Source organism: Anabrus simplex, chromosome 11, assembly GCF_040414725.1.
Source record: "Anabrus simplex isolate iqAnaSimp1 chromosome 11, ASM4041472v1, whole genome shotgun sequence".
In the NCBI taxonomy this organism is placed as follows: domain Eukaryota; kingdom Metazoa; phylum Arthropoda; class Insecta; order Orthoptera; family Tettigoniidae; genus Anabrus; species Anabrus simplex.
The window spans coordinates 111,673,519-111,692,326 of record NC_090275.1 but is presented as its reverse complement, the minus strand read 5'-3'; the positions used below and the strand labels follow the sequence as shown (position 1 = coordinate 111,692,326).

Below are 18,808 nucleotides of genomic sequence, written 5' to 3'. Positions count from 1 at the left end.
TGATGCCTGCTTGGCCATCAGATGATATAGATGGTGATTCCCATACTGAATCTGAAATATTTGTTCCGAATGAGTAAATTTATAATACCAATATAAATGGTCCGTTATTGGACATTATAAATTTTCCAGCTAACTCATTCCTGGTTGCCAGCGTTTCGCCCTCGTGTGCTGGAAAATTTATAATGTCCAATAACGGACCATTTATATTGGTATTATAAATTTACTCATTCGGAACAAATATTTCAGATTCCGTATGGGAATCACCATCTATATCATATTACCATCACGCTGTCTAGCGGACAAATTTTGCGTGATACATCCCTATTGTTATCAGTGTCTTGTATTTTATTCTGACAATTTGGACGTGTCACCATGCACTCAGTAAATACACTCTCGGACAACACTGTAATTATTGTTTTTCAGACCTATATTGGCATACCCCATTTTTCTTAACGAGGAATTCATTGCTGAAGTTTTGCCGTTGAGTTTTGATACGCCTGTAGAAATAAATAAAATGGAACGTGTAATAGGATAAACACAGTGACAGGTCAACGTGGGAGGAGAGAGTAGTAGAAAGAAAACAGTCTCCACATCTTCATACACTACTGTCTTCAAATAGATTTGGCTCTCATCTCATCAATTCCTGTTCCACATCCATTTATCCTCGGCCTCCAGTGAGCTCGTTTATGCTTCCCAACTTCATCAGGAAGGCAGGCTTTAACTCTCGCTGAGAGTCCTTCTCAACAGATCATCAGCGTCATTGTGGGAAATTTAGGATAAGAAGAAATTTACAGGTGGTTAAAGACTAGGAACACAGGATAAAAGGAACTCATTGGGTCGATATTATTATACAGGTATCCCTCGTTATGCATTGTCACTGTTACGTGATTTTAAAAATTTCAGTTACAAAAATCAGAATCAACGTCCATTAGATTGGTGCATAAGTCCATAGCGGTTTTGTTTTGAGAGTTGGTACTCCACTTGCTTTGGATTTATTTATCGATTAACCCGGCAACGCCGTGCGGTACCGTATAGTACCAGTGCGCCTTACTTCTGATTTTCTCATACTGATCCTTACTCGCGCCATAGATCTGGCAACTTCGCTTTACATTGTCAATACTCCCTACAATGCCTAAAATCAACAAAAGGTTTTATTTGAGTATTTGTTTGCTGCAACAACTGCTTGTAATTTGAGATCATGTCGAGAGGAATAAAAATGACTGCCCGTCTGAAGTAAGTTGCTTTACTTTGTTTATAAAATGTTGACAATACAATTTTGTATCATGTGGTTTATTGTCTTGAAATATCAGTCCATTATTTGAAATAACAAGCAATTGGTCAGCATTCTTGTGTTAGCTGTTATGACACTAATTATTCTGTTGGTACAGTATGGTACCGCATGGCGCTTACCATGCCTCTCTGTTGCTTTTCTCCTCCTTACTTCTAAGGGTGATTTTAAAGTAACAATTTATGCTGTAGTTGATTTATATGTGTCACAAAACTGTATAATTGTAGATTTTACTTTAAAAATTCAATGGCATAGTATACTGAACCACTGGAATCTAAGGTATTATCTGAGGAAGATGAAGGGGGTCTCGCAGATAACCTTACGGGAGGTCAATCGCGGGCACCAGCAGGTAATGTGCTTAGGAAACAAATTCCGCACAGGAGTAGATAATCCATGTCCGATAATAATGGCCCGGGAAGAGAGTGAAATCATCACCTCATCCACCAGGTACCTGGATGGCAGATGTGAAATTTTCCACTTTTCGATATATGATGCCAACCGAAATATTTGAGGGTTTTCTTTACGATGAAATTATGAATTTCTTGAGCACTGAAGTCAACAACTACCGGTATATGCTTTTTACAAACGAAAAATAACCCCGAAGAAATGAAAATATTCATCACCATTTTCCTTCTAAGTGGCTATGTGTAAGTACCACGATCAGAAAAGGGTAGGCGCCAAATATTTATTACGACATATATATTTGGGTGGTATTTTAAGGTAAATAAATACAGTTGTTTACACTTCTTAGTGTATCTGACACCTTGAGATTCAATGGCGTACATCACTATATCACTCCAACAAACAAATGCCGGAGCTGTGCGGCGAACGAATGCGAATCCCGCGGCCGCACTGAATGCGTCAAATGTAGTGTGGGCGTTTGTGTTAACTGTATTTTGCCATTCTAATCTAGTGAGGAGTGGAAATAGGTGACTAAATAAGAAAAGCTAAAGTCTAGTAATTTCCTAAAGATACGTCACGTCTGAGGTAATGTTATACCGTATTTCGGAATTCCCAAAGGGATGTCACAAATAAACCTATAAACACCGTTTGTTCTTTTGTTTATTGCTCAGTAATTTGTAAGTGATATTATGTAACAATATTAAGCATTCAGTTTCATGGTATTCTAAAGAGGTAACCACTTTTATGTTCCAAACAAAAGCTATGTCAAGCGCCGTGCAGTACCGTACGGTACCAGGCCCTCATTTAAAAACTATCGATCCAGTTTTTAGAAAAATGTATTTTAAATGTTCTCCGATATGTGAATGCTGGGAATATTAAATAAAAATTTAAAAAACGAAAATTGAAAACTCCGGCGTTCCCGGGTTAACATTTTTTATTTGTAGTTCAATGTTTGTATTTGAGATTACATATTGAAGTTTTGTCATTTGCAGCTAGTGAGTGGAGCTGTGGACACTAGAAAATGGAGTGCCAAGTGGAGATATTGGGCTATTTCTGACATATTATTCTCTTTGAGTTCAGTAGAGGGGCGAAAGCAGCGAAGATGGCCAGAAACATTTGTGCCATGTATGAGGGGATAATGACATTGGTGAGAGAACGGCAAGAAAATGGTTTACCGGGCAAGTTGGCCGTGCGGTTAGGGGCGCGCAGCTGTGTACTTGCATCTGGGAGATAGTGGTTTCGAATCCCACTGTCGGCAGCCCTGAAGATGTTTTTCCGTGTTTTCCCATTTTCACACCAGGAAAATGCTGGGGCTGTACCTAAATTAAGGCCACAGCCGTCCTTCCAACTTCTAGCCCTTTCCTATCCCATCGTCGCCATAAGACCTATCTGTGTCGGTGCGGCGTCAAGCCAGTAGCAAAAAAAGAAAATGGTTTTCTCATTTTAAGGAGAGTCGTATTGATATTAGTGACTCTCCACGTGCAGGGAAATCTTCGGGGTTTGATGAAGATCGTTTAAACGCATTAATCCAAAATGATCCATGTCAGCGCACTTGAGAACTGGCATATGTGATGAACTGTGATCATTCCACCATCATGCAACATTTGCATTGAGTGGGCAACATTCAAGAATTGACTGTATGGGTTTCGCATGCTCTAAGCCAAAACTCAAAAATCAGCGGGTAGCCATGGAGCATTGCTGCTTGCTCGTTATCAGTCGGCTCATGATCAACATCAACCATTCCTATCCCATATCATTACTGGTGTTGAGAAATGATGGACTGGTTGAACCCAAACAAAAAAAGCAACTCCCCATACAAAGACTTGCGCGCATCCTGAAAAGATAATGTTATGCATCTGGTGGAACAGCGATGGTGTGCTGTACCATGAATTGTTTCCCCGAGGTGTAACCATCACTGCTGACATTTATTGCCAACAACTGAGACGCCTTGCAGATGCAGTCCAAGAAGCCCGACTACACTCCGACAAAAAACACTATAGAAGAGTTGGGTTGGGAAGTCACCTGATTTACCTGATCTTGGGCCATCAGATTTTCACCTTTTCCGCTCTCTATCAAATAACTTCAAGGAACTTCCTTTCCAGATGAAAATGCACACCAAACATGGCTTGACGAGTTCTTCGACTCAAAACCACATGATTTTTACAGATGCGGAATGGAAAAGTTACCCCAGCATTGGCAAATTGTTATAGATAGTGAAGTTGAATATATTACTGATGATTAACTTCACTCTTAAGTATATTTGATATATTTAATGAATTTACGGAAAAACACTACAAATTTATGCACCCACCCAATATTTTCCCTGTCACATGTATCATAAGAGGGCAGGCACTCGTTGAGGGGCCGTGTCTTGACAGACCTTTTGAACATGGCTGAAGATGTGGCGGTTTGTCATTGTCTCTTGTATTTGTATATTTGCCTTTTCTTTCTGTTACTCCCTCAGCTTACACTGACTTATCATTGTGTTTATCCCATTATGTGCCAGACTGAGTAGCTCAGACAGAGCACTGGGTTTTTTAGCTCAGTTTGGCCGGTTCCAGTCCTTACTCAGTCCATTGGTGTTTGAAGGTGCTCACATAAGTTGACTCATATGAAAGAACTTGTATGACACAAAATTCTGGCACCTTGGCATCTCCAAAAACAATAAAAATAGTTATTCGGACTTTAAACTATTAACATTATTATTATCATCTCAGTATGTATTCATTTTTATGTTTCTGTCATTCTCTATGGGACTTCATTTGTCACTTGCTTCTTCCTTTCCATTAATTAATTTCTCTTCATATTGTCTTATTTCTAGTCAAAGAAGATCCAAAATAAGTTGAACACCTGTCCAAAGGAAGTACGTGTAGTGGTGGAGAAAATACCTCGACACACTGTTCAAAGTACATTGGAAAAAAGTCCACCCAAAAAGAAAATATTACAAGGCACTCCAAGAATTAGATCGGGGAAAGGTCCATCCAAAGAGATGATACGACGATGCAGTGAACAGAGTACATCTGAAGAAGGTGCATCCAAAGAGATAATACCACGATGCATTGCGCAAAGTAGGCTTACGTCAGAAGAAGGTCCATCCAAAAAGATAATACCACGACGCAGTATACAAAGTACGTTGGAAGAACGTTCATCCAAAGAGATAATACCACGGTGCTGTGAAGAAAGTACATCGGAAGAAGGTGCGTCCAAAGCGAGAATACCAAAATCCGTAGTAGAAAGTCCATCCAAAGAAACACCATCTGAAAAGAGGGACTCATCCAGCATACCTTCAAAGAAACGTTCCCGAGGTTCAACAGGAACGAGACCAAAATCAAGACCAAGAAAGATTCTGAGGATTGATGACGAAAGTGAAGAAACGCAGGTAATATTTCTCTAGAACTTACAAAATGTGGGAATGAAAGTGTTGTATTTATTTATGTAACTATTAAAGTCAGCAGGAAGTAATGTACATCAGAAGGGGCACGATAGTCACTTGGAATCATCACTGGCTTCTCACTAAGTTTACTGTGGTTCAAATCTCACTCATTGCATGTGTGATTTCAGAAAGTCACTTCCTTGTGTTTTGGAGGTCCCGTGCGAGGATCATTGGTCGCGTAAATCAGTGGATGTCTGTTGTTTGCATTCTGAAATGAACTCTAGGCTTGACTTTGAAAATTATCTGACACCCGTGTGTCTTGGTCAAGAAACTTCAATGTTCTCCCTAGGACCTTTGTAATGGGCACACCATCCTGCCATTTTCACAGACCGCCCAGCTATATATATGCTAGTTACATAATATTACTGTATGTTTAACTCATTGGGTTTTCCAAATTAAAATTAAAATACTGTAAAACTGTTTATGTAAATGATAAAATGATAAATCATTATTGTCAGTATAATTGCATCAATTACATCGCGCAAGCATTGTCGGGATTAGTGTGGTATCGTATGCGAGCACTCGATTTCACATGACATTTCAAACTCCCATGGCACTCCACAGCAACTGAGTTGTAAGCCGCGGTGTTAGAACAAGCAGTAGATCACTAGAAGTTCAAGATACTCTATTATGTCTTGTTCGTGATAAAATGAAAATCTACAGCCTGTTTTCCAGTCATTTGACCGGGCGAGTCAGGGATGGAATGAACGAAGCCTCCATCTTGTGGCGAGCATAGGAATTGTGCCGGCTGCCAAGGCCTGTCGCACTCCTCTGGGGCAATGATTAATGACTGACAGATGAAATGAGATGTTATTGGTGAGTGTTGCTGGAATGAAAGATGACATGTAAAACTGGAGTACCGAGAGAAAAACCTGTCCCGCCTCCACTTTGTCCAGCTCAAATCTCACATGGAGTGACCAGGATTTGAACCACGGAACCCAGCGGTGGGAGGCTGATGAGCTGCTGCCTGAGCCACGAGGACTCCTCTTGTTCATGATAATAATATGGTGTCTCTTGCACATATGCCCAATAATTGTGTGTCACTTTTTCTATTAAGAAAATCGTACTCTTAATATTAAATAGTACATTATTATCATGTCCTTTTTTTTGTAGCTTTTATTTTGCATTATCGTTAGAGTTAAAAATATTGTCTTTGGTCTTCTGATTTAACTATTGCTAAGAGTATGTAAACTGCCATCAATTTTAATGGACTCATGTGTAACCACAACATATGCTTCAAGACATGCCAGTAGTGTTAAACTGTATTTTGTTTTGGTGTTTTCAAGTTACATTTAATGTTCTTTTTCCTTTCTAATTTAAGGCTGAAGATGACCCAATACAAGGCTCGAAACTAGTCCCAATGTAATGAATAATATTAACATATTATATACAGTATTGAATAGGTGGGTTGACCTTCTCATCCTTGTTGATAATGATAATACAGACCAAAATGAAATTCATTTCATAACGTAGGTCGAGTCATAAGTCGTGGCAACTATTTTTTTTCTCGCAAACAGGAGACAACATGGAATATCTAAGATATGCATTTGGAAACATACGGTATGTACTTGCGTATGATGCCACTAGATGGTGTATGTAAACAACAGTGTGAGTCTAAGCATGCCCCCAAGTTCAGTGTGTGAGTGAGAGTGTCACAAAATGGAAGTCAACAAACAGGAGCAACGATCGTATATTAAAATAGCAGTTCTCCACGGCAGAAATGCACGCCATTGCCATGCAGAGCTGCAGGAAGCATTGGGTGTGCATGCCATGCCCTATAGAACAGTGGCGAGGTGGGTGGAGATGTTTAAACGGGGTAGAGTATCAACTGCCGGTTTGCCTCGCCCAGGCCGTCCAGTGTCCATGGACAAGGATGTACGGATAATGGTGATCAATCAGTGTTTACATGAGAACAGGCGCTGGACTCTAGGGGAATTGCAAGAACACACAGCAGTACCAGCGGCAACAATATGGCGCATTTTACCCAAGGACCTGCAGATGCGTAAACTCTGTGCAAAGTGAGTGCCGCATCACTTAACTGAGGTACAGAAGTGGACTAGTTACGAAACATGTTGCATCAATCTGGAGAGGTTTCAGCAAGAGGGACAAGCCATGTTGAATCGCATTATTGCAGTCGATGAAACATGGGTACTTGCTTATGAACCTGTATTGAAGAGACAGTCAAGTGAGTGGCATCGTCAGGGGTTACCACGGGGACACAAAGTTCGACAAAATCAGTCCCCCAATAAGGTTATGGTAATCCTGACATACGATGTTCAAGGTGTTCTTGTGTGTCATCCAGTGCGTGAGGGACACACTGTCAATGCAGTTTATTACAATTCCTTTTTGTTGTACCAATTGTGCCGTGCATCTTCCAGATCTTTTGGACAACGCCATAATCGTACATGATAACGCGACAGCTCACACAGCAGCCATCGTTCAGCATCGCTTACAACGGTGCGGATGGGAGATTCTTCCACACCTACCTTATTTGCCCGATCTGAGTCCATGATCTAATCTTTCATCTAATCCCAAAAGTCAAGAAGCCGTTACGTGGACAATGGTGTGCTAACAAAGAGGACATCGTAACAGCATTTCAGAGAGAGGTGTCACATGTTAGCGATACACATGCAGCGAATGGTATTCAGCGCCTTCCCCACCACTGGTAACGCACAGTGGAAACCTTGGGTGATTATTTCAAAGGTCTGTAATCAGTGGAGACCTGTCCTTTGTACGTAGTCTTGTGTATTTGCTGTCTATACCATAATAAAACAATGTTTACCAATGGTCTGTGTTCTGTCACTTTCCTACGAGAATCGCCTGAAGTCAGGATTTGTCTTCAGGCACTATGCATAAGTACATACCCTGTATTTCCAAATGCATATCTTAGATGTTCCGTGTTATCTCCTGTTTGTAAGAAAAAAAATAGTGACCATGACTTATGACTCGAACCTTGTATAACTCTTTGATGTACACTGTTGTTTGTTAATTAGTCATTGTAGGTCAATCCAAGAGACTACCACAGCATTTTCATCTCTGTGGTGTGGATGGCCTCTCCCTGTTTCCTCGTCAAATATCTGCACTCAATCCTGTGAGAGAGCTACTGGGCATACCTGTGTTTATAAATTTTGGCCTTCAGGTGTTCATGCAACTTCTTGTCATAGAGAATACCAGTGACTAAGCGTCTTCACTTCGTTAAGTGCCATCGTTGTTCATGCACATTTTTAGTGGTCCAGCATTCTGCTCCATCATTTGGGTGTCCAGTGTGGTATAGTGCCAGGATGTTAGCAGGTATCCAAAGAATTTAAACTTGTTAGTTTTCTTCAAATGGTGGTCATTGATGTAAATGGTACCACAGACTTGAATACCACAAAGTAAACTGGTAATACTATTACTATTACTATTTCCCCATCTTCCTCTATTAAGGTGGAGTAGGCAAATACTATGCTTTCCTCTTTTCCAGATGTTTAAAAGATATGTTGTTTACTAGCATTCAATTCCCAGAACTAGATAACTACATCTTATACCCTACCACTCATTAATTTAAATACACCTAATAATTTGCATCTGATTTCCTGTAGATATGGTACAATACCATGGTTATGCTTGAGTAAGCAAAGGAATAGTACAACACTTGTAAATGTGTCACGTTTATGTGTTTTCATCTAGATGCAAAATTCCCCCAAAAGAATGTTGTGTACATAAACAATAGATACCTGAACTGGTGTGTTTGTTTACCTAGTTGACGACTGAAGGCCCATTCGATGCATCTTTGTTGTTCCCTGTGGTGTTGTGATGTCCGCAATGTACTTCAAGCATTGCTAAGATATATACTATTTGGTACCTGCATTTGTTCCTTAGGGACAGTTAACAGTGCGCACATCATTATTATGGCTCCAAGAGTGGAAATATCCATAGAAATTACAAGATATTACAATCATTCCATATTGACAGTTTTCACTTCACAAAGGAAATTTAATATGTCCTCCTATTCAATACCCGCTTGTCTGAGGGCTACAATTGTAGCACGTTTTTCTATAGATACTTTACAATGGAAATTTAATATGTCCTCCTATTCAGTACATACACATCTCCATCATTAGATGGAGTAATAACTCGTTTGAGCCCTCTTCAGTGAAAAAAAGGTTAAAGTATTTTACATCATTGATTTTTTATCATCAAATTATATAACTATTTTAGTATCAATTATGTAAAAACTGTAACCTGTTTTCAACTGAAGGTGTCTCAAATGAGTTGATTATTACTCCATCTAATGATGGAAATGTGTATATATTGAATTGTTTTAATTCAGTCGTGTCTCTTTTGTGTTTCATTCTTTCCTTCATTATGTTTTAACACATTTTTTAGCATCAGTTATGTAAATAACTTGAATAACCTTTTTTCACCGACTATTATTACTCCATCTAATGATGGAGATGTATATGTATTGAATAGGAGGACATATTAAATTTCCTTTTGTAAAGTATCTATAGAAAAACGTGCTACAATTGTAGCATTCAGACAAGTGGGTTTATCAATTCGCTAAATTGCTAAACAATGTAGCACGTCTGTAGGGAGAGTTGCAATATACCCTTCACCGCCAGACCACAACAGGTAGTAATAAGGACAGACCACAACCAGGACAACTTCTTAAAACAACTAAAAGTGATTATAAAGTCTTCAGAATTACTATTAAGAGAAATAGGTTCAAAATAGTGCCACAAATTTGCACAGAATTGATAGAAATGAACATGAAATGGATATCTGTTGCAATAGTAAACAGGAGACTGATTGAAGCTAGCTTGAAAGGAAGTGTGGCAGCAAGGAAACCCCTTCTGAAGCCCATAATTGAAATGAAGGGACTGAAATGGGCTAGAAAACATCATAATTTGACACATGAAGAGTGGAAGAAAGTGTTATTCACAGATGAATCGAAGATAAAGATTTTTGGAACCAGGAGGAGGATATTTGTTCGCCGATGTGAAGGAGAAGAGGTGGGCCAACAGTGCCTTCTATCTATAGTTAAACAAGGTGGGGGTTCTATTATGGTTTGAGAGTGTTTTGCAAGAGATAGAGTTAGAGCCATTGTGGAAATAGAAGGATATTTGGATCAGAAGCACTTCCACCACATACTTCAGCACCATAAGAAGGTAATCCCAAAAATAAGGTCTCCTGTTTTTTATAACTTCATAGACCTGTTTATTTCTACAAAGGTTTACATCATTTTACAGCTCGAACATTTAGCTATTTTTCTACATAATCACCATTTCGGTCTATGCAGTTTTGTAGACGCTGTGACAGTTCTTGTATGCCCATGTCATACCAGCTCGCCGCCATGCTGTTCAGGAAGTTGTGAGAGGCGCTTCGGGAAACCTCAGGAACCAAAGTGCAGAGATCATCCAGGGAGATCCGCTGACCTTCACGCATTATTTGCTCAACCGTCATGACTGTCTCGACAGAAATTGATGTTCTCCCGCTCCGTTGTTCTTACATCGTGAATTTCAGTCTGACCGGCTGCAAACTCTCTACACCATTTACGGATATTTTTTATATCCATGCACGGCTCATTATACACTTCCGTCAATTGGCGATTGATTTCAGTCGTTTCAGTACCTCTTGCGTTTATAAAACACTTCGCACTTGACGGTAACATCCTACAGGAGTTTCATTCTCAACAGCTGCCAAGCCAAGACTGAGTGCCTCAGCGCGGCGTGCGCATGTTTATATGTGAGCGCGGGAAACACTCTTCACAATATTGTGACCAATAGCCACACGAACAGAGTTCTGTATTTGTAAAAAAATAGGAGACTTTATTTTTGGGATTGCCCTCATACAATACAATGTGGATTGCGCCTAGCCCTGAGAGTAACATGTCTTTAAATATCGCTTTAGTTACACCACACGTCTTGAAGACGTTCCACTCAAAGTTACATTTTGGTAGGCATTATGCTCTAGAAATAGTTCGCACCAATTGAAAGTTTTATTGAATTTGATCATTTTAATTTACAAGGAAATGGAACAACAGAAAAATTTAAAGAATTGTTTCAGCTAGTATATCTATATTACCATTTGATATTGAACAAATTAAAAACTTTCATTGTGAGAAGTGACTACAATAAAAAGTCTGAATTTGATATGGGCAAACGAGAAAAAAGTGCTAGATGGCGTTTATTTGCACGACACATCAGATAACTTCCACTTCATACAACACAACTTCCAACAACACGCTAGAATCCAGCGCACACCGGCACGAGCATGGCGTGCCATTACGGCTCCTCTTCGCAGACAGAATGATAAGATGCCTCATCCCAGCTACAACACTCTGACTCTATAGTTATACATTCTAATCTCTCCACTGCAGTTCATAGCATAAGCAACTCCATTCTATTTCACCAGACCAGCAACAAAAACAGTAACTTCGTCCCGAGCTCCTTCATACTTTCATTTACGTAATATCAATTTAAGTCTCACTGACATTTCACACCGATGTTTTCACATTGCATTCCAAGCTACAAGGAGTTAACTAAAGCAAAAGCGAAAGATTCAACCCACAACATATTCCCAATAATACAATTACCTACAAATAACTGCCATCATTGTTGCCATTCAAATGCACCGTTTACTCAGTGACACCCAATGGGTCTCCGTCCACGCTGACCTAAGTTCACCTTACCGAACCCGGGACCTCAACCAGACAACTTTCAGTTTGATGCCTATAGAACCTCATTTGGCTAATTTCCCTGCCCCCTGTGATTATAAAATAAGATTAAACCACTCTGCATATTTCTGATATGTCAATGCTGCAATCGTCTTCCAACGATTAAAACAACGGGACGCACTTGGTGCTAGACATTGTTATATCCTCGCTCACCAAGCGGCTCTGTTGTAAATATGTATATAAACTGTAAATTCTCAACTGTTCATTTGGATAATGTAAATTTACTGTATAGTTCCCAACCATTGACAGTAATTTTTGTTACAAACATCGACACCGAGCACTATACCCTTCCTCCCCTGACTGTTATAATGTAAATAATTTGTAAAAACGTTATAATGTCCTATGAGTGTGTCTATTATTCTTCGGAGCACCCCTGCTAGCTCTGCTAAAATTACCCAGTAATTTTACGCTTTGGTCTATAAACTTATATTGTCAACTATCACCATTGTACAAGTGTTTCTCATACTGAATTTTCCCATTGTAATGTATATTAATGTGTGCATGTTAAATACTAATCAGGTACCTGATTTTTGCCTTGAGGAGGTGATTTGACTGATGATGCCCTCAATGAAGGGCGAAACATGTCTCAAGTGGAATTAATAATAAATTCCTAAATGTAAAAATTTATATGTATTGAATAGGTGACAAAATAAACCATTTAGCATCCTACATTCAGTATCTTCAATACACGGATTAACAATGATTTTTATCACTTGCAACGTCAGAAAGTCATACGGTGTAATTGTCAGGGCTAATAGGGAAATGGTTCACCTTACAACAGGTTAATGACCCAAAACATCGGTCAGCATTCTGTAAGAAGTATATTGCATCAAAGAAAAAACAGAAAGTATTGAAAGATATGGTCTGGCCATCCCAAAGCCCGGATTGCGGTCCCATTGAAGTGGACAAACATATCGGGGAAGTTCATATATCCACAAGGAACATTTCTGGAACATTCTTAAGGATGTGTGGAATCAAATAGACTCAAAATACCTACACGAACGATTGACCGCATGCCTTGAGTTTGTGAGGCATTCATTGCATCCAAGGGAGGATACTATGATGAAAGTGAAGTATAATTATTCTGTTTGTATTAGTTTAAGTTTATATCATTATGGGGAGGTACATTTTGTTTTGTGTTCATATCTGAAATACCAGATAACAGTCTCATGGTGTATTGAAATTAATGAGCAGTAGGGTATCAACAAGTATAGTTGCCCGAAAGCAAGACCCCTTGGTATTTTATGTTCCTTGCCTGCAATGTAGATACAAATGCTGTGGATACCTACAACAAACATTATATCTATAGATCCATTTGTTTTTGAGAAAAGTAAACCTGCAAGGAACTTATGCAAAACTACGTGCTTATTCTTTTTCCGACCGAGCTCGATAACTGCAGTCGTTTAAGTGCGGCCAGTATCTGGTATTCGGGAGATAGTGGGTTCAAACCCCACTGTTGGCAGCCCTGAAAATGGTTTTCCGTGGTTTCCCATTTTTACACCAGCCAAATGCTGGGGCTGTACTTTCATTAAGGCCACGGCCGCTTCCTTCCCGCCCCTAGCCCTTTCCCATCCCATCGTCGCCATAAGACCTATCTGCGTCAATGCGACATAAAGCAACTTGCAAAATGTAAAATTCTTCTTCTGAGTGCCTGTTCATTGAAAAATTGGCCTTAGGGCGTTAATAATATGGCCTGCATGCTCCCTGAAGTATGCAGTAATAAACTAGAATGGGGAGTTTCAAACTCAAGCTGGTGTGCAGACCACATAACCTGATGAGGAGAGCACAACAGGCTCCTGTCGATGTGGGATTATAGGTGTATATATTTGAGCAGGTAGGGACCCTCTTTAGAGGCAGCCCTATCCAGGGAGTGCGCCCCTGCCTATGAGAGTCCCAGAACACAATGACTCGGTGTGTAATATCTGGTATGGGTCTCAGCTCAGGGTTACGAGTGAAGACCTCAATGGCATCTACGGCAGATAAGGTGGACTTGGGTACGGTGGAGATGGCGAAAGCGGCAAACCTGTAGCGTCTGCACTCCAGAGGTGCGGCTGCAAAAGGCGCTTGACTATCATGTTAGGGGCGGCATAATTTTGAACCTGACAGTAGGTATAAAATGCCTTTGGGTTTGGCGAGCCCATCGTAACAATAGCCTGTGTGGATAAAGCAGATATGATTGCTCGGAAAATGTTAGGGCGTCCCCTACCGAAGAAAGTGGGAGGAACCATATTTCTACAGGCGGATAAAGGGAAATGATGATGGTGATATTTGGTTGAAACTGGTATAATATAAATGTTCTGTTTGAATCTTTTATAACCTAAGATCTTGTAACCGAATGTGGTAAAAAAATAATACATTAAAAGAAGAAATCACTAGGACAGGTACAGTGTGCGAGTACAATTTACCAAGTTTATATTGGCATGCCTAATAGATATGCAAAATCTGGTGAAATGATGTTTTGACTTGCTACAACTCACAAAATTCTTTTTAAATGTTCATATGTAAGCTGATTCTGTTTGGATTTGGATTATTCTTCTGTTTTTTGACCCTCTTCTTCATGTGTTCTGTCTTTTGATCTAATTCATCTACAGTAGAACCTCGATAATTCGAAGTCAGGTTAATTCAAAATCTCACCCAATTCGAAGCAGCTCTCGTTCCCGGAAACATAAGTTTCGCTTTTGCATGTTGTTTAAATTGTTTAATTCGAAATATAGATAATTCGTCATTCGAAGAACAATGTTGGTCCCGTTACCCAAATTCAGACTTTTAATTCGAAACTGCCTTTATATTCTGAAAAAAGTATTTTACAGAGTAATTTAAATTCAAAACTTCTCCGCGTCATGAAAGAACGCACCTTCCAGAACGTGCAGGGGTGACTTTCCACACTTTCACCCACTTCGGTGTGTCTACAGTGTGCTTCATATCTGCTAACTTCGAGTGGAATCGTAATTATTTTGTATTTGGCGTTTTAAGGAACGCCACAATATCATGTAGCAGACAGGCAGTGTGCTGAGAGGTAGAATCCACGAACACTGGCGATGCCGACAGTTGGCGAAAAAGCGTGGTTTATATAATCAATTTGTACGCACCAAACAATATTGTCAATGCCAATAAAACTGCATTGTTTCTTTGTTTTATTTTTTAACGTCGAGACCAAACGGACTTATGGTTTTAAAGGAGAGAATTGCCAGCTGGGAAATGTACTCTGTTGCTATGCAGTGCACACAGAAGCAAGAGACTTCCTTCCCCCGTCACAGGAAAGTTCAATAAGCTGCATGTTTTAAGGGCATCTTGTACTTTCCATGCAAGTTCAAGGCATCTAAAATGCATACGGTTCAGTAATCCAATGAATAAAGCACTTGCACAGAAGAGCCAGTATAGATTACTCCTCGTCTTTGAATCATATTTTCTTTCTTTTGATATTGTTGCATGAGGTTATGTTTGCGAGTGAGTTATCGAAGTGCATTATTTGAATTCTGTAAGTGCACCTTGTTGGATACATTTTGGAAATAGTTTTTTCCTATGGCATTTAAGAGATTTAAACTGTGAATCAAGGTTATTTGCATGCAGTAACGGGTCGTAGAATGTATTGTAACGCCGCAAGGGTTGGCACTTCCACATTATGTGTTGACGGTTAATTCTAAATCACGTAATTCGAAGTCCGATTTTTGCGTCCCTATAACTTTGAATTAACGATGTTTGACTGTAGATGTTTGGTAATGTCCTTCATCTACATGTGATGGTGTTGCATTTCTGCGTGTAATACCAGATCTTCTTATTCACTCTATTGTCGCTCATTTATTTATTTATTTATTTATTTATTTATTTATTATGGCTTCTTTCATGTGGCGAAGTTAGGGCACACGGCCCTCTCTTACACTTGACCACAATACAGCATCCTATGGACATGCTGGCCATATTTTAGACGCCTTTTTCTCGTATCGTCTTTCAGTTCATTGGTCTTCATATACAATTTGTTACTCATTTCGGGGAGGTTTCACCTACTTTCCTGGAGCCTGATATCTTTCTCGGTATTTTTTGCTCTTTCTCATCTTCTCAGCTTGTGTTTTCCTGTTGAAAGTTAGAAATTTTGGATGCATGAAATAAGTTGTACTTCCTCTTAAAACCATATTCACCACCACTACCATGACTACTCCTCTATCTGTATATAGATCTACCCTGCACAGCAGTCAGCATTGACCAGTAAAAATGTTACTTCTTAACCCCATATTTTAACGTAACCCTCAACTGGTATTATACGTCTGTGAGGCGGCTGCTCAACTTTTCAACGGCCATCCCCTCTCATTCCGGGTTACTAATTCTTTCTCTCCTGGTGTGCCTTTCAGTTGGAGCATTGGCTCCATGCTGTGAAGGTAGCTTTCGTAAGTCCTGTTAATCAATATTTTGGGCTTATTGTGATTAATACTGTATAATGTTTTTTTTTACTGACTGTGCTTTGTAATTAATTCATACAATATGCAGCTACGACGAGGTCAATCTCAACAATCAGAATATATTGATAATGTGGAAACACAAACTGGTTATTCTCAATGAGTTGTGAAAGCAAATCAATCAAATTTTGTAATTAGTTTAGAAGAAATCATCAGTGAAATGTTAAGAGGACAGTGATATTGATCCGGATCATGAGGTAAAAAGTGATGACAAAATGTATTCAGAACAGGAAGTGGATGAACAGGTGAAAATGATGTAACACACATGAATTTTGGACATCAAAATATGAATTCATGCTTTGAGTTTTCCAGTAACTTGATTCTTTTTTCAATTCTACATTCTTCATAAAGGGCTGACGTAGCAGAAAAGTAAGGATTAAAAATTTGTTTCTAGATTTTTAACAAAAATAGGAATATCCACTTTTCTGGAACTTCATTTTAGAATTTTTATATTTTCTTCTGCATTTGTAACTTTTATTCCTAAGTTTTTCTGTGACATGTTTTGAAACGTATGTTTCAATTAATTAGCTCAATAAACAACAACAAAGTAAGAAAATATTCTATAATTTTGTAGTAAATTTCTGAAGTCAGACACTGTGATAGAGGGTTAAAATTGCATGACCTGTACACTGCTCTGCCCATTATAACTTACAGTACATTTTCTGTTACCAGGTTAGCTGTGTCCTAGAGAACTCCCGGGATGATGCTGCAGAAGGAGAAAAAATTAGTGGGAATTGTGTTGTCTGTAACAGCTATGCTGAGCAAGGTACACTGCTGGCTACACTAACCAATGTCTCCAAAGAACACTTTCACGAAAAGTTAAATAGGCTGGTCATGGGACAAGATGCAATAACTCTCAAGGAAGATGGTGTTCTTTGTTCTGTTTGTACTCGTCTTCTTAATTATATGGATCGCATCGAAGTGGAACTGTCGATGTTGAAGACTGCACTCATCAACTGCATGCGCAAGAAATATGTACTCAAACAGGATTCAAATAGTTCAGGCCAAAATCATCATGAATCCTCAGGTACCCTTTATACTCAAAACCTTTTTCAAACAAAACTATAATTACTCTAACTTCTGGATTAAATTTGGTCCTCTTCTGGCTTTGTAAGTGCTCGCGTAATCAATTTCCCTGGTCTAAACATGTTTAACCTGTTATGATGTGTATTGGTGCATTTAACTTGATGTTACTTTGGAAGTTCAGTTAAAAATGAAATACTGTTAGCTAAAAATAATATAACATTATTGTTACATGCTCATGTGACTGCCAGCCCTTAGAAAACCCCTTCAGTATTTTCCAGAAGGAGTGAGTTAGGCCGGAGACTTTCCGAACTGCCCGAGGGCATGTGCGGGCCTCACAGTTTATTGTGCTTTCCATTTCGTGTCTCCTTTGACTACCTGGAAGGCAAAACTAGAATGTTTAGAATGTTCCTATTGTGGATGCATATAAAAACAGGCTCACTGTAAACAGTTAGTCACTGTGCATTGTAGGGGCAGAGCTGTGAGTATTGAGGGAGTAACATCATGGTGAAGTGTTGTCATTGAGTAGTGTTGTTGTGAGAAGTGTTGGAGGGTAATTGTCGAGTAATGTGTGTTGCAATTTAATAAATATTTTGATTGTTCCATATTGACTGTGCAGTAAAAAAAAAAGTATATAATTAGCCCATCTTAGTCAATATGTCTTAAAGGAAATTTTAAGAAAAATTACATAGCTTGCCCCATTGGGTCTTCTCCAGCCTTAAAAATAAAACACACTAAAACACAGCATTAAAAGTCCTGTGAAAAATCAGTCATTGACTTATGTTGTTTAACCTGTGAGTGGATGCTGAATTCTTCTGGTGTATATTCTCAAATTCTAATTATATGAGTTAATGTTCCTTATATAGATATTGATCTGTTTTAACAAACCCTGCATTTTAGCAACAGAACTGCAAAGAAATGTCATAAGGAAGTATGTTGTAAATTTATCGCATTACTAATTCATCTAATGTCTTAAAATATCGGCTATAGACAGTTAACATATAATTCTCCAAATGGTCGAAATATGTTTGCAATGTCGATGTGACTTTTATCAGTCTTGTAGATCCAAATGTATAGAATATTGAATACGTGGATCTTCTTCTTTTCCTACCACTTTATCGCACACCTATGGGGTCGTGGGTGCGAACTGCGTTGCACGGGTGGATTTGGCCTTGTTTTACGGTCGGATGCCCTTCCTGACGTCAACCCTATATGGAGGGATGTAAGCACTATAGCGTGTTTCTGTGTTGGTTGGTAGTGTGGTATGTTGTCTGAATATGATGAGGAGAGTGTTGGGACAGACACATATACCCAGTCCCCGAGCCAGAAGAATTAATCAGAAGCGATTAAAATCCTCGACCTGGCCGGGAATCGAACCCGGGACCCTCTGAACCGAAGGCCCAGTACTCTGACCATTTAGCCAATGAGTCAGACGGAGCCTAGTGTTTCTCATTTGTGGAATACGGTCAGTACAGACCAATAAGATACTTTGC

The 18,808-nt window shown here is 39.2% G+C and overlaps 1 protein-coding gene across 2 annotated transcripts in view; it reads left to right on the top strand.

Annotated features, from left to right (window-relative positions):
• Positions 1 to 18,176, top strand: part of LOC136883196 (uncharacterized) — a 54,884-nt gene extending 36,708 nt beyond the window's left edge. For both annotated transcript variants that reach the window (XM_067155389.2, XM_067155390.2), the window contains exons 5-6: positions 4,512 to 5,069; positions 16,965 to 18,176. In XM_067155389.2, the coding sequence (XP_067011490.2) occupies positions 4,512 to 5,069; positions 16,965 to 17,360 (954 nt within the window). In that variant the 3' untranslated portion in view covers positions 17,361 to 18,176. The remainder of the gene's footprint in view (positions 1 to 4,511; positions 5,070 to 16,964) is intronic.
• Positions 18,177 to 18,808: the final 632 nt, after the last annotated feature.